The sequence below is a fragment of the Hyaloscypha bicolor genome, assembly GCF_002865645.1.
Source record: "Hyaloscypha bicolor E unplaced genomic scaffold K444scaffold_52, whole genome shotgun sequence".
In the NCBI taxonomy this organism is placed as follows: domain Eukaryota; kingdom Fungi; phylum Ascomycota; class Leotiomycetes; order Helotiales; family Hyaloscyphaceae; genus Hyaloscypha; species Hyaloscypha bicolor.
This window is the reverse complement of record NW_020194554.1, coordinates 156797-170140: the sequence shown is the minus strand read 5'-3', so window position 1 is coordinate 170140 and position 13344 is coordinate 156797. Positions and strand designations below refer to the sequence as shown.

The window sequence follows — 13344 nt, the reverse complement described above, 5'->3', positions numbered from 1 at the left end:
CCCAACCCCGCCCCCTTTTCCCCACCCAGAACACGGAACACTTCAAAGAATCTAAACAACGACCCTACATATGATTAACGTCCTCTTGTTTTGAAACACAAATCTCCTGGCGATGCAATCAGACATGCGCGGATTATTATTACTTAATAATAAAGACGCTGCGTTTGATTTGTCAGAGATTGAAATAAGCAAACTGATGAGTTCCGATTTCAGAGGTGGGATAGGGAATCGCCTCAAACTCAAACTCAAACTTGGTTGAACTCAGATATTCAATTAAATTGACCCTATGGTTAAGGCAAATTATTTACAAATCACAAGCAAGGAATGGACAAGTGTTTGGTTTGTGTGATGTTTTCGCTCATCTATCAAACCTATGTCCAGATTGATGATGAGTATAGACTTCCTCAATCCATGCCATATTCTCAAGTCACTACTTCCGTGCTTCAGTATGCCAAAGTTTGTCTATTGCTTCCACGAGCATTACCTCGTCATCTCCAGGTAACCCTACGGCCCCACATTGTCCACCCCTACGATTGCCTCCGCGGTTTCTCGACTGTCCCTCGTTTTCCACAGCACCAATACTCTCACCACCTCCTAAATCTTGATTACTCTCACTTCTCTGCATCACATACTCCATCCACCTACCCGATTTTCCCCACTTCACATCTGTTGATGGAATATTAGCATCCTTGTAGTCTCCGAGCTGCAAGTGCTGCAGACAAGGAAGCGCCTGCGCAACGCTTCCCATAACGCCTTCCAATTTCTCCTCATCCGTCTCGCCCTTATCAGCTGGCCCACCGCCAGCCCCCGAGAGTGAAAAATATCTCGAAAGGCCTCGACCCGAAGTCTGTCCCATATAAATGCGCTCCTTGTCATATCCGACATGCAATGTCAAACTCCTCAAATCCTTGCAAACATCTTTCAGGATCGGAGTCTAGATCTGCTATCGAACCTATGTCCAGATTGATGCCGATGAGTATGGACATTTGTGGAATTCCTTTAATAGTTGGCTTCTTTAATGGAAGGAAAGAATGGTCGCAAAAAGGGAGATTTATAGCTTCCCTAGGTGAAATCACTAATTGCTTGATAGGCATTCAAACCGGTAGCAAACAGCACTGCTTCAGACGCTTGTCATTTTGTGTTTCCAATATTTCTACATTTGGCGCGAGTCAGACTTGAACGATGCCACCTTGTGGCCAGAGAGGTCACGGGAACAAACTACCAATCACCAAAAAGCAACAAGTGGAATCGAGAGCTGAACACAGCTTTTTCTTGATCCTTATGTCCACCTTCGCCTTCCAACACACACCCAGTCCACGAAACCTCAAACATCATCCACCTCCCTAACCTCAAACCCCAACATCTCGTTACTCACCACACTCGCCTCATCCACCATCTTCGTCGCTGTCTCGGCTCCGGCCACAGGAACGCGATACTCAAACCTCTTCCCCTTGCTCGGCGTCCTCCCATCCGGAAGCGGATACGGGAACGGCAGGTATTCCGGCAAAAGACCCAGTTGGCGCAGCACGGAGGCTTGGTCCCAGCCGATGTGTTCGTGGTACAGGCGGTCGCCGCGCACGTTTACCACGGAGGTGAAGGGGACGCGGACGTGGCGGTTGGTTGGGGGGATGCCGGGGACGCTGGGGGATGTTAGAAAGGTTTTTGAGATAAGGGAAAAGGGGGAAAGTACAGCCAGTCAATAACTTTGTCGTGCGTGAAGCAGAAGATGAACTCGTCGATTACGCGGTCGACGCCTACTGTTCGACTGACGAGCTCGAGTTGCGTGTCTTCGGGGTTATTGAAGATGAAATGATGGCGGTAGAAGTTTGTCAGTGCTTTTCTGCCGATTCCGCCTGTCATCTATCCTTTTGTCAGCTCTTGCTTCAGGTCAAGAGAAGGGGAGGGGAAAGGGGAAGTACTGTCGGCACGTGATTAACATATGGTTCTGCCACCATCGTCGCCATCGCCTTCTCGACATTGCGCTCGCCGAACTCGAAGAGAGTATGCTCGTCCCAGATAGCTTCGAGATCAAAATTTGGTCCCCCGAGATGCTTTTTAAGGAAGCCGAGGCTGCGGGTGTGTGCTACGCTGGCGGCACTGGCTTGGTAGTGTTCATGGCTTGGGAGGACGAAGTTGGTGGATTTTACGCCCTCGTATGTATGATCAGATCCTGTGGGAACAGATTTTGAAGTACTGTGGGACAAGGAGGGGACGGAGTTGGTGGAGATGTTGGGTGCTTGGCTGGTGAAACAAATGGCTGCGGCAATTCCAGGGATGTTCCAGATATTGTTCAGCTGGGCTGAACTAGCGAGTTCATAGACTGTTCAAGGTCAGTTCTCATCTGATTCAAAGATGGAAAGACGCACCTATAACCCCCACAGTGCTGTATGATGCACATTCGGGCAACTTCGTGAGAGCTGCAACCCCTGTCTTGAAATCTTCCTCAACGGTGGCCGGATCAACCTTCACCTCAACAACCGCAAATCCCTCTTCAGCCCATTTCTGCTGTGGCTCTGGATCTAATGTCTTTGATATATCTGTAGGTAATCGAGACTTGTAGTCTTTTGAGATGAGAAGCACGAGTCCGGGTCCTTTTCCGAGCCGGGAAAGTGGCGCCTGTAGGGTGACATTGTCGGCAAGCCAGATTGGCTTGGATTCAAGTGAGAGAGCTGCCATGATAGAACGGGAGATGCCGTTCAGGAGTGTTGGTTGGCAGTTCGATGTGATGTCGTCGAATTATATGCCTCCTTGCGTCCCACCTTCGTACTCGGATAGGTGGGGTTGAGTGGTACGGTAAGGTACGAGTACGCTTCACGTGATTGCGATTGAAGCCGGAGAATGGCTCCGGCGCCGCTCCCCAATCCCAAATCGGATGCATTGGTTGGAAATGCATGCAGGGTTTCACATGGACTTCACCACGGCCGCATGGTGGCTCTTGAAGGCTCACAGTCCATCATCGCGGCTCAACAGTACATCTGGCCATCCATGCGCAGTGCTATCCCCAACTCAGCGGTGATTTGCAACCCCGCAGCAGCCTGTGTCCTTGGAATTGGGGTCCGATGGGACTTGCTTGAGCTTAGAACTAGGCCACGGCTCACCAGGCCTTCAAGAGTCCACCACGGATCGTTAGCCGGTAGCTGCTTCTCGTGTCGATAGAGAGTCCAAGGGTCCTGCTAGCACCAGCCGCGAACTTTTCTCTAGCTATTTTGTGATGCATCCCATTTATTTTTATCCCTATTATTGCCTGCTTTTCTCGTCGAGAATCCGCCATGGTCTCACAGGACAGGAAAAAAGTGAGCTGATCGCCGTCACCCCACAGCCTGCCAGGGGTTCAGCACCAGCCGCAGCGGGACCCTTAAATACGTCATATCATATTTTGCCCTGAGCCATCAGCCATCAGCCATCTCCTCCATCCGCGGGGCATCCGTCCAACATCTCTTGCGCCTGCACCCGTTGCCTGTTTTCACGACATACCACCGCGCTGCTGCTCCAAAGCCATCGCTCTTGCATATGATGTTCTTCTGCCAACGGCTTCCAACAATATACCCGGTCGTGAAGCACAGCGATGGAGGGGTCGGTTAATTCCAAGAGACGTCGAGGACTGGGGGTCGTCACACCAAATGCGTGCACCGAATGCCGCAAGAAACGAGCGAAGGCAAGTTTGTCTGTCGAGACGCGAAGTAGACCCGCTAGCTGACATCCTCTGTTGCTAGTGTGATGGCAATAACCCCTGCGGACGATGCACATCACAGAAGGGAACCGAATGCGTTTACGAAGTGCCTGTGAGGCAGTCGAAGGAGCACATGCGAAGTGAAATCGAGCAGCTACGAATTCAACAACGACAGAGTGAACGCGTTCTCGCTGCACTGGTCTCAAACGACAGATCAGAGCAAGTCCTCGACCAACTACGGAATGGAGAGACATTGGACACCATAACACACAAATTGGATCATTCGACCTCGGAGTCGTCAGGTTCGGGAGGTAATGTCACAACTTTCAGTCGGCTCAGCGACCACCAAGCAATCGACCAAGCATTAAAACCTGCAAAGAGCACTGCTAGTTCTCCCACATCGACACTTGCATTCAGTGATTCTTCTGGAATCCCGCACACTTTGCCAACAGGGACTTGGCCCGCGTGGGGAGCTGAAAGCAGCAATAGCGTACAGAATGAGGACACCGATATGATGAGATGGGACCCTGACACGGGGCCGAGTCCTGACCAAGGGCATACGTATCCCTTGATCGGGGGCTGGCACCACCAGTCTGGTTCCGAGTCCGACACGGCGATTCAACAGGCCAGAGGGTATGGACAGGAAACGATCCTGGGTTCACCCTTCGGTATGGAAGAGAACCCAAACCAGGAACATCCGAATTCCAACGAGGTGTGGACCAGAGTCACCTCTGATGGTGCGCTCGTGGAGCACCTGATGGCTCTGTATTTCTGCTGGGAGTATCCAACCTTTGCTTCCTTGAGCAAGGAACATTTCTTGGAAGATTTCAGGACGGGAAACCAAAGGCATTGCTCCTCATTACTGGTCAATGCTCTTCTGGCTGTTGGCTGTAGATTCTCCAGCCAGGCCAGTACTCGAGCAGATCCTAACGACCCCAATACTTCTGGGGATCATTTCTTTGCTGAGGCATTGCGCTTGCTGGGCGAGCAACCAGATCGTCACGTCCTGACCACAATTCAGGCCTTGGGCTTGATGTCCATTCGAGAAGCCAGTTGCGGGCGATCGAGTGAAAGCCTTTTTCTGTCTGGGCAGTCGATTCGACTTGCAATTGAAATGGGATTGCATTTGGATATCAATATTTCTGATTCCAAAGAGTCTGCGATCGAGCATGCAGTGCGTTCAGCCACGTTCTGGGGCGCCTTTTCTCTTGACCAGTATGTACTTTCTATATAATCAAAAACCTTACAATCTAACTCTCTCAAGAGCTTGGTCGTTGAGCATCGGCCGACTGCCTCATTTCTCACGCGACACGAAGCTGGCGACTAAGCCAGCTATCGTTGATCACGTTGAATCTTCGGCATGGATACCATATACAGATGATGGTAATAGGTTTCGCCCGAGACAAGTGCTCATGCTGATGAGTCGTAGGAGCACCATTGGAGCGGTCGTGCACTCAGCCCTCAAACGTTCGCAGCGTCTATAAAACCTTTTGCGAGCTCTCCGAGATTGTCCACAAATCTTTATATACTTTATACTCCCCAGGAACGCACGTTACTAGTAAAGCACTTCTCGAAGCGTATACTCAATATCTAAACTGGTACGATGAAATTCCAGCAAGCTTGCGACTCGGGCACAACTTCACCCCAGCAGTGCTTTTCGCACAGTGAGTAACGCCTACCTCTGTCAAACCAATCTAACACTTGGTAGCATGTACTATCACTACGCCATTCTCCTCCTCTTCCGCCCCTTCATCAAACTGGAAATAGTCGGCTCCGGCGTCTCGCCCCGTGATGTCTGCAGCCAAGCAGCGTCCGCCATCTCCACGCTCGTGAATTCTTACTCTCGACTCTACACCCTTCGCCGCACGCCCTCTTTCGTCCCCTACTTCGTTCTCACCTCATCCATCGCACACATCGTGACCCTGGGGAACGCAAGAGAAGGACCGGAACAGTTGGAAAAGGGCATCGCCGACCTCAAGGAGATGACCTGCTGCCACGGCTTCGCGATCCGCGCCCTCGACATACTACGCTATCTAATCCTGCACTGGGACGTCGACATAGAATTCGAGGACGACGACGAAGGAGTCGCAGAGGGAGCGCGAGAGGGAGGGGAAGGAGGTGGCGAGGGGAAGTGGAAGCAAGAGATGTGTCGTCCGGAATCTACGAGCCTCAATCAGTTCTGCCCGAATGTCGAGAGCGTGGATGTCGTCAATGGCATCGGGAGGGTGGTCTTGGGTGACAATCCGCTGTTCTGGCCGTTTCCGCTGCAGGGGAGGCCGTTGCTGGATGGGCGTGCGTTGGAGATTGGCGGGTTCAGACTTGTGCCTTGAGAGTGGTAGTGTGAGCATTGAGGGCCGAGAGAGGGCTTGCCATGCGTGTGTCACTTTTTGCTGGCAGACCCCTGCGATTGTGATGGCCTGGAGTGGATGAGTTACGACATAATGATAAGCATGATGAGGCTACACGGATCTGAACAGCACGAGTGCGAGGCCACGGCTACGAGTACGAGAAATGGATTGGCTGTCGTCGGAGTGAGGCTCCGGAGTGTGGAGTCTCGAGCGTGGGGGTACTCGGTCCGCGAGACTACAGGGGCAGAGATGCTGCAGGAAATTTCTGCAGACTTGACTGCTCAGGTCTGATGATTGAAATGTCCACAAGTGAACAAGGAGTACGGAGTAGGGAGAGGCCAGGGAAAAGTTTGCCCTTTGCAGCGAGCTTGCATGGGCGGAAAGGGGTCCTGCCGGCACGGGCAAATAGGGAGGGATCCCGGGGAATCACCTTCCTTTCAGCCGCATCCTTCCTTGCCATCCATCCTCAGGGGGGGCTTGGGGAGGACTGGCGGAGCAGATGTGTTGTACAGTACCTACCTCGCTAGATTGTGATAGCCATAGGGCGGTTGAGGACAATCAAATGGGTTTTTCCACTTGGACACCGGGATTTCTCGGGGGCTGTCGGTCGGGTGTTTGCGGCAACTCTCGTCTTGCCTCAAGACAATCAATCAATCAAACTTCGGATTTCGATGAACCCCTTCTTACCCCAGTTTGCCCAGAATTCTGGAAGCCCCTCCTCTCGTGACGATTCAACTTTTGCAATCTCCCCAACATTTTTCGTCCCGAATGCGAACTTTTATTTATTGATTTTCGGCTTTCGATTTTCGATTTCAAGGATTCCCAATATTTCCAAACACAGGCGAGGCTCCCTCCTATATTGGGGTTCTCCCAGAATCTTGCGGCGGAAACTCGATGGACTGGCAATCATGTCCTCGACTGCATATAGTGGGATGAAGGTTGGCTTTCGCGATGCGTCGAGGGGATGAGGTTCATGGACCGAGTGAGGGTCTAGCCGTGCTTTGGAATATATAGTTATTGTACAGTAGTAAGTAGTAAGTCTGGGATGCGGTACGGTTGTTGTCTTTTTATCCAATGAGAAAAGGGTGAGACCAGCCGGCGATGGAGAGGTGAAGCGTTATGGGAAGGGCCCAGGGCAGGGCAGGGCAGGTGGTGTGAGGGTCTGGACCCGTGGCGTGAAAACCGGCTTGGCGTGGCTTGGCTCGAGCGTCGCGGCGTCGTGTGGATTGGCTGGTGCGGTTAGAGGGGTGGGGTGTGAGAATGCATGGTGGGGAGCCAGATCATTAGGAGCGGCGATGATAATTAATTGGTGGGGTGTGCGAGGAGTGATACGTGTAAGCCCGTGCTCCACGGAGCCCAGGGGATTGGGGCCGGGGGTTCTGCTGGGCTGCTTGGCGGGGAGGGCTGCGATTCGCAGCAAGATCGGGATCGGGATCGGAAACGGGGGGGTAGTAAGCTGGCTGGGCTGGCCGCGTGGGACAAGGACGTCAAGGGATGGGGTGGAAGATGTGGGAGAGAGTTCTCGACTTCCACAGTCTCTAGATTACAGCTTTCCACAAGGCGTCGGACTGAATCCGTCCTTGCATCGTTATCCGTGCAGAAATACTTAATGCAGACAGTGAGGATCGAAGTTGCAGTGCAGCACGTATCTGAGGAATCGAGATACAATGCATCGTTATCCGAGCAGAAATACTTAATGCAGCCTGGGAGAGATTGAAGCTGCGGTGCAGCGTGGATTCGAGAATTCGAGATATGGTGCATCGTTATCCGTGCAGAAATACTTCATGCAGACAGTGAGAGATTGAAGCTGCGGTGCCGCGTGGATCTGAGAATTCGAGATACGGTGCATCGTTATCCGTGCAGAAATACTTGATGCAGACAGACAGTGAGGATCGAAGTTGCAGTGCAGCATGTATCTGAGGAATCGAGATACGGTGCATTCATTGCAGTATCGTATCTGGAAAAGGGCGCATGCAGATTAGGAGCTTGCTTGGTTTCGTTTTGCGGGGTAATTTTGGAGCTGCTGCTGTGTAACGGAGCACCAAGACCAGCGACATCGTCTTCTGCATCGTTCTGTTTGCTTGCAAGGGAGTCATCTCCGCATCGCTGCCAGGCTGACGGACACCTCCTATGGTAAAATGGCGTGGAAGATGGGATTCTTGGGACGGTGGAGAGAGGGGGGGAGGGCAAAAAGGGAGGTGCTGTCATTGAAGCTAAAGGCAAACGATCTTGAAGTTGGGTTTTCGAAGGGTCCGGACGCTGCGGATGAGAGTCCCATAGTGCTGTTGTGCTTGCCGGCTTCAATGACTGCGGTGCAACGAATCAGGGTGCACACAGATGAAGGCTTGCTTAGTCCTCGTTGCAAGCGGTCCTCACGGGTCGTCCTCGCTGCGCTGCATCTGCACGTGCAAATCACACTCGATTCGATTTGGCTTTCGTGTGTGTCAGGAATGGCAGATGCTTGAAGGGGCCACAGGACAGGCTCCAGCGTCACCTTGCCCAAGGCTGAGAAAAGTGGGGCGGCGCCGCTAGTGCCCGTTTCCGTTTCCAGGAGGGGTCTAGAAGGATCGAATTCTGCGTTTGCTGCTTTTCGCATGGAGGATCGAGATGCGGAGATGCGCATGCTGCGAGCCGCCCTATGAGAGCGTTTGCTGATACAGTCCAAGTATTAGCGGCGGCCTTAGGAGAGCTATTCCCGCAGGAGAAGAAAGTCCACGCGAGGAGAGGCCAAGGGCCCAAGAGGGCTCTGAGGGAGAGATGCGACGCTGCCACGCCCAAACAAACGAAGTGTCAACAGCACGCAGCACGCTGAAGTACGTACGAAAGGTACAAGGAAAGAGACGACGGCTCTCCGACCACAGAGACAGACAGGTATACCGCAGCCCGAGAGGCGACTCAAGCTCCGAACTTATCCCGCAAACAGAGTTCCTCCAATTGCCCCGACAGCCAGCCCTGTTGAGCCGGCCTGCTCCGACTCGCGAGCCCCGTCACAGCCCGTCACAGCCTGTCGTCGCCTCTACTCAGTACTGGACCAGACTACAACCAGTACGGGTGGCTGACCAGCGCCTGCAGCCACCGCTGCATATCAGCCCACAACACCACTTCTCGCATGCTTTCAAGGGCGAAGAAGGGTGCTCCTCGTCCGATGAGGACCCTCCCATCCGGATGGCCCAATCACTGCCCTCCCACTTGACCCAATGCAAACCATGTCTGTGTCAGTTGCGTCCACTGATTGCAGATCTGCTCTGGAATGCAGATGCGCAACTTGGATTGCCTTTTCGGCTACTACTCGATTTTCACGGCCGGCCGATTTATATGTCTTCTGCAGCCCTGTCTCGCATCCCCAATGAACAAGAAACTCGGGGCCCTCCGCCATCTCACATTGCTCTCGTACTTTCTGCCCAGAGGCCCTTCTCGACTCCATTCGTAGTCGCACCATCTGTCCGTGATCCTCGTATGACACGAGTACGAACCGGCTCTTCTCCAAACAACTTTCAGACTACGGAGTCATCCCCGACAACTTCACGTCCTGTAGCGCTGAAGCTGTGTCGACCGCGTTCGGCCTTCCTAACATAGATATCTAAGGGTCCCTCGCCCCAATAGCGCCGGCACGTCATCTATCCAGGACAACAATTCGATTGAAGCACTGCTTATCTACACGCAATTCATCCATTCGCCTGACAACCTCGGCACTGCAAAGGATATATTTTGTTCCAGCTCCAAGGTTCAAAGCTCAACACCAGCACAAATCTCTGAACAGTTTGCAGATTTCGCTGCAGTTTTGTTCATCATTGAATCTCACAAATGGCTAGCACTGTGTACCAGACCTCAGCTGCGGATTACTTCTCCAGCCCAACACAACGGCCTCCAGTAAGTAGCATTTTTTCTATTTCCATGTTTCTTTTCTAAAGCTTCATGGACATTTCCAGCGAGGGATTTGTCTGTCAAGGACAGACCAATCTAGAGCCAGCCTTCGACATATACCTCAACCTCGCCTCAGTCCACACGTGAATCACCCGAAAGTTACCTCAACATCAGCTGATCGTCCCCCAGATCAACACCATATCTACCTACGATTGGGACAACATCTCAGACCCAACGCTAACTTCCGACTCGGGCGACTCCTTATCCTCGCCAACGTCACCGGACTCCATCATCTTCCCTCAGAACTGCTACACTCTCACAAAGGACGAGTGTAACCCCATCATCAAGTCCGAACAACCATCCAACTTCGGCACCTTCGAAGACTGGATGCGCTGGGACGACCCCTCTGACGCGGCGCTGTCCCCAACCTCCACGGACCAGAACTACTTCCCGGACTTCAAACTTGAGCCTACCTCCCCTAACATGAGCATGAACGGTCTCGAACTCCAGGGTGGCATCTCATCCAATCAAAATAACATCCAATCCACAGAAGACTCAGTCATCTTCGGCGAAGTGAGCGAAGAGCCACTGTTCCAAACACCAGGTAGATCCTCACTCATCACTCCTCCTCTCGACCTCTTCATATCGCGAGAAAATCTTTATTCCACGCCATTGAGCTGGGCAAGGCCGCAACAGAAAGCAAACTCCTACGCGAACTTAACGCCACAAGAAGAAACCAAACTCCGCAATATTGCCATGCCTCCAACCCAACAATCCCCCACGTCGCAAGACGCAGACAAATACCCCGCATCCCCATCTTTGTCCCCATCACCTGAACCAAGCAACATGAACAGGAGGAAGAGAAAATCAACCGTTGGAGACGACGAGGGAGAGGATTCGCCGCCCCCGACATCCAATAGCAGCAGACCTGTGAAAAAGACAGCGCACAACATGATTGAAAAACGCTACCGCACAAATCTCAACGATAAAATCGCCGCCCTTCGAGATTCTGTTCCCTCATTACGTGTCATGGGCAAGAAGAATTCTCGAGGAGAACTCCACGAGGATCTGCAGGGCCTGACGCCGGCGCACAAATTGAACAAGGTCAGTTTTAGTAGGCACTTGACCCCCCTTTCCCCTCCTCCCTCAAAGGTATAATAATTTTGCTAACACAAAATCAAGGCGACTGTTCTCTCCAAAGCCACAGAATACATCGCGCATCTGGAAAAGCGGAATCGATACCTGGTCAAAGAGAACGCTGCGCTGAAGAGCCGCGTCGACGCTTTTGAGATCCTGGTCATGTCGAGGCAGCAGCCGGGCCAGCAGCAGATGCAGGTGCAGGCGCAGAAGAGGGAGCAGCAGCGGCGGCAGTCGAGTCACGGGATAATGGGCGGGCAGCAGTATATGATGTGAGCTTGCAGCGCAGCGAAGACTCTTGGGGTGGGATGAGGGCGCGGAGTGCAAGGCGTTTGGAAATTTTGAGGAGTTTAGGATCGGAGGGATACCCGAGCTGATGTTGTTCGCCCCTACTGTATCTTTGTTTCTGGGGTGCGGAGATTGGAAAAGCCTTGGGGTTGACTGGAGTTTATTGGGATTCTGAAGTTTCTGTTGCATAGCTTGCCTTTGGATTTCGACTCCACTGAATACCTTTTTCTGATGAGGGGGGGAGGGAGGGAAGTAATTAGTGTAGATAGGAATTTTGATGGACATACTTCTACTTGGTGCTTTCTTACTTGGGGCTTGTGAATTTTGAGTCTGAGGATGGAACTTTGGTATAGAATATGAGGAGACGGAGAATGATAAAGGAGGCAAGAACCACGTGATTTGTTTCCTGCTTCTATTGGATCTTCCACGAACAAGGGAACTGAGATGCTTCATTCTATTCATATTGTAACTATGTCACTATCGTAATTCATAATACGTACCTCAATCACTTCACAATAGAAAGCATTCTTACACTAGTCACGTGTCTTCCAATCCTTACACTCCGCGCTTCATCTTCTCCCCCTCTCTATCAACACCGGAACACCGCAACACAAACCCCCCGACACCGCCCAACGCATCACCTCGGTACAGCAGTTTGAATTCATTGGGATCTTCGCTAGGATCAAGCCAACGCGTCACTGCTACGCAGCTGTGGAGAACACACGCCACTCTCGCGCGACGCATGTTGGAAGTCACGCCACTACTCTGCACTCTTCGGATACCGGAGATCAGCCCCGGCCGTCACCTCCCGCTTGAGTTGGACCAAAAAAAAACTTTCACGGCAGAGTGATGTCTTGCTGCGTTGACTCCTGCCGTCCGTCGTTTCAACGAAGGGTTGACGGTGCGGAGCTGGTGCCGCTCGGCGGCCTTCAAAAACGACAATCGCGATGAATGCGCGAGGTTTTTAATCCAATGTTGCTATCCACTGTGTTCGGATGTGGCGCTAGAAAGGCTTTGAATAGGGATTCAGTCCTGCGGCAGACTGGGAACAGCAGACTGCGCTTCAAAACGGCGAGTAGCTGCTCTTGCACGTCATGCAGGTAAGAAGATGTATTTGAAGATGAAGGGTGAGTGCAGTATACTTGGTCTGCACTCATCGCATATTCAGCACCGAGTCTCCGCCTCAAGTGGACGTTGGTTTGAAAGTTGATAGCTGTCAAAGGCTCAGCCAAGACGCTTTCATCTGATCTCACAGATCGCGTCTCCTTATGACTATTTTGTCTTTGGGACGTCCCTGAGAAGGGCCAGGCGAGATCTCAAGCGAGTTTTCGAAGACTTCCATTGCCTGGCCTGAATCTTCTCGCGTGAACCCAAACGCGAGGGAGGTTTTCGGGCGAGAAGGACAGATGATGTTCCCCGGATCTCGGGACATCTCATCTTTCAATGTACCCCCTGCCCTCGAACCCTTCTGGAAGAAGCCTCATGCGTCCCTCTGCCTCCACCTTAAATTGTTGATTGGCTGCTCTCATCCATTACAATAGCAGGTTTCGGCACCCATTCCGAATACCCCCGGTACCACCCCCTCGATGGAATGTGCATTTCATGGTGCCGATTATGGCGACCGGGTTTGTGGCATTTGGGATGGCGAGCGTTATGGCCGCATCCCCTCGCCTTCCTCCTCCCGGCCAATCGCAGGCTGGTCGTGAAACGGCTGCCACTCCAACACTACCTAGTGGACGCCTACACGCGCTACGCAGCCTCCGCGATCGCGGCAACGACAACCCTGCGGTCTGTTCTTGGCGCTTTGCTGCCCCTGGCGGGCTAGCCTATATATGAGAAGTTGGGGATTGGGTGTGCCGTGGGTTTTCTGGCGGCATGGAAAGAGGATTAGGATCAGGTAGCTTGTGGAGTTGGACTGAATGACGAAGATCGGCGGTTAGGTTAGGTGAGGTTGGTTATCCGATCAACCTTATAATCCCCGTCTCGCTGAGTGGAATATTCGGCCCTGGAACTTGTCCTCCCAGGAATCTCTTCGGG

General features: G+C 52.4%; 3 protein-coding genes across 3 annotated transcripts; 2 read left to right on the top strand and 1 right to left on the bottom strand.

Moving 5' to 3' along the window:
* Positions 1–1099: 1099 nt before the first annotated feature.
* On the bottom strand, positions 1100–3174 carry K444DRAFT_556634 (carboxymethylenebutenolidase). Its single transcript, XM_024876756.1, has 4 exons — positions 2367–3174; positions 1920–2320; positions 1691–1860; positions 1100–1640 (listed from the first exon to the last, which is right to left on the bottom strand). Exons 1-4 carry the CDS (start codon positions 2674–2676, stop codon positions 1325–1327), a joined length of 1197 nt encoding a protein of 398 aa, XP_024740005.1. The 5' UTR covers positions 2677–3174; the 3' UTR covers positions 1100–1324.
* A 95-nt stretch (positions 3175–3269) lies between these two features.
* On the top strand, positions 3270–6000 carry K444DRAFT_641470 (uncharacterized protein; the record flags this gene model as incomplete). Its single annotated transcript, XM_024884627.1, has 6 exons — positions 3270–3293; positions 3572–3655; positions 3714–4885; positions 4935–5053; positions 5100–5334; positions 5379–6000. 6 exons carry the CDS (start codon positions 3270–3272, stop codon positions 5998–6000), a joined length of 2256 nt encoding a protein of 751 aa, XP_024740004.1.
* A 2156-nt stretch (positions 6001–8156) lies between these two features.
* On the top strand, positions 8157–11295 carry K444DRAFT_626847 (uncharacterized protein; the record flags this gene model as incomplete). Its single annotated transcript, XM_024882714.1, has 5 exons — positions 8157–8455; positions 8685–9483; positions 9844–9888; positions 10072–10986; positions 11065–11295. The coding sequence occupies 5 exons, from the start codon at positions 8157–8159 to the stop codon at positions 11293–11295; spliced, it is 2289 nt and encodes a 762-aa protein (XP_024740003.1).
* Positions 11296–13344: the final 2049 nt, after the last annotated feature.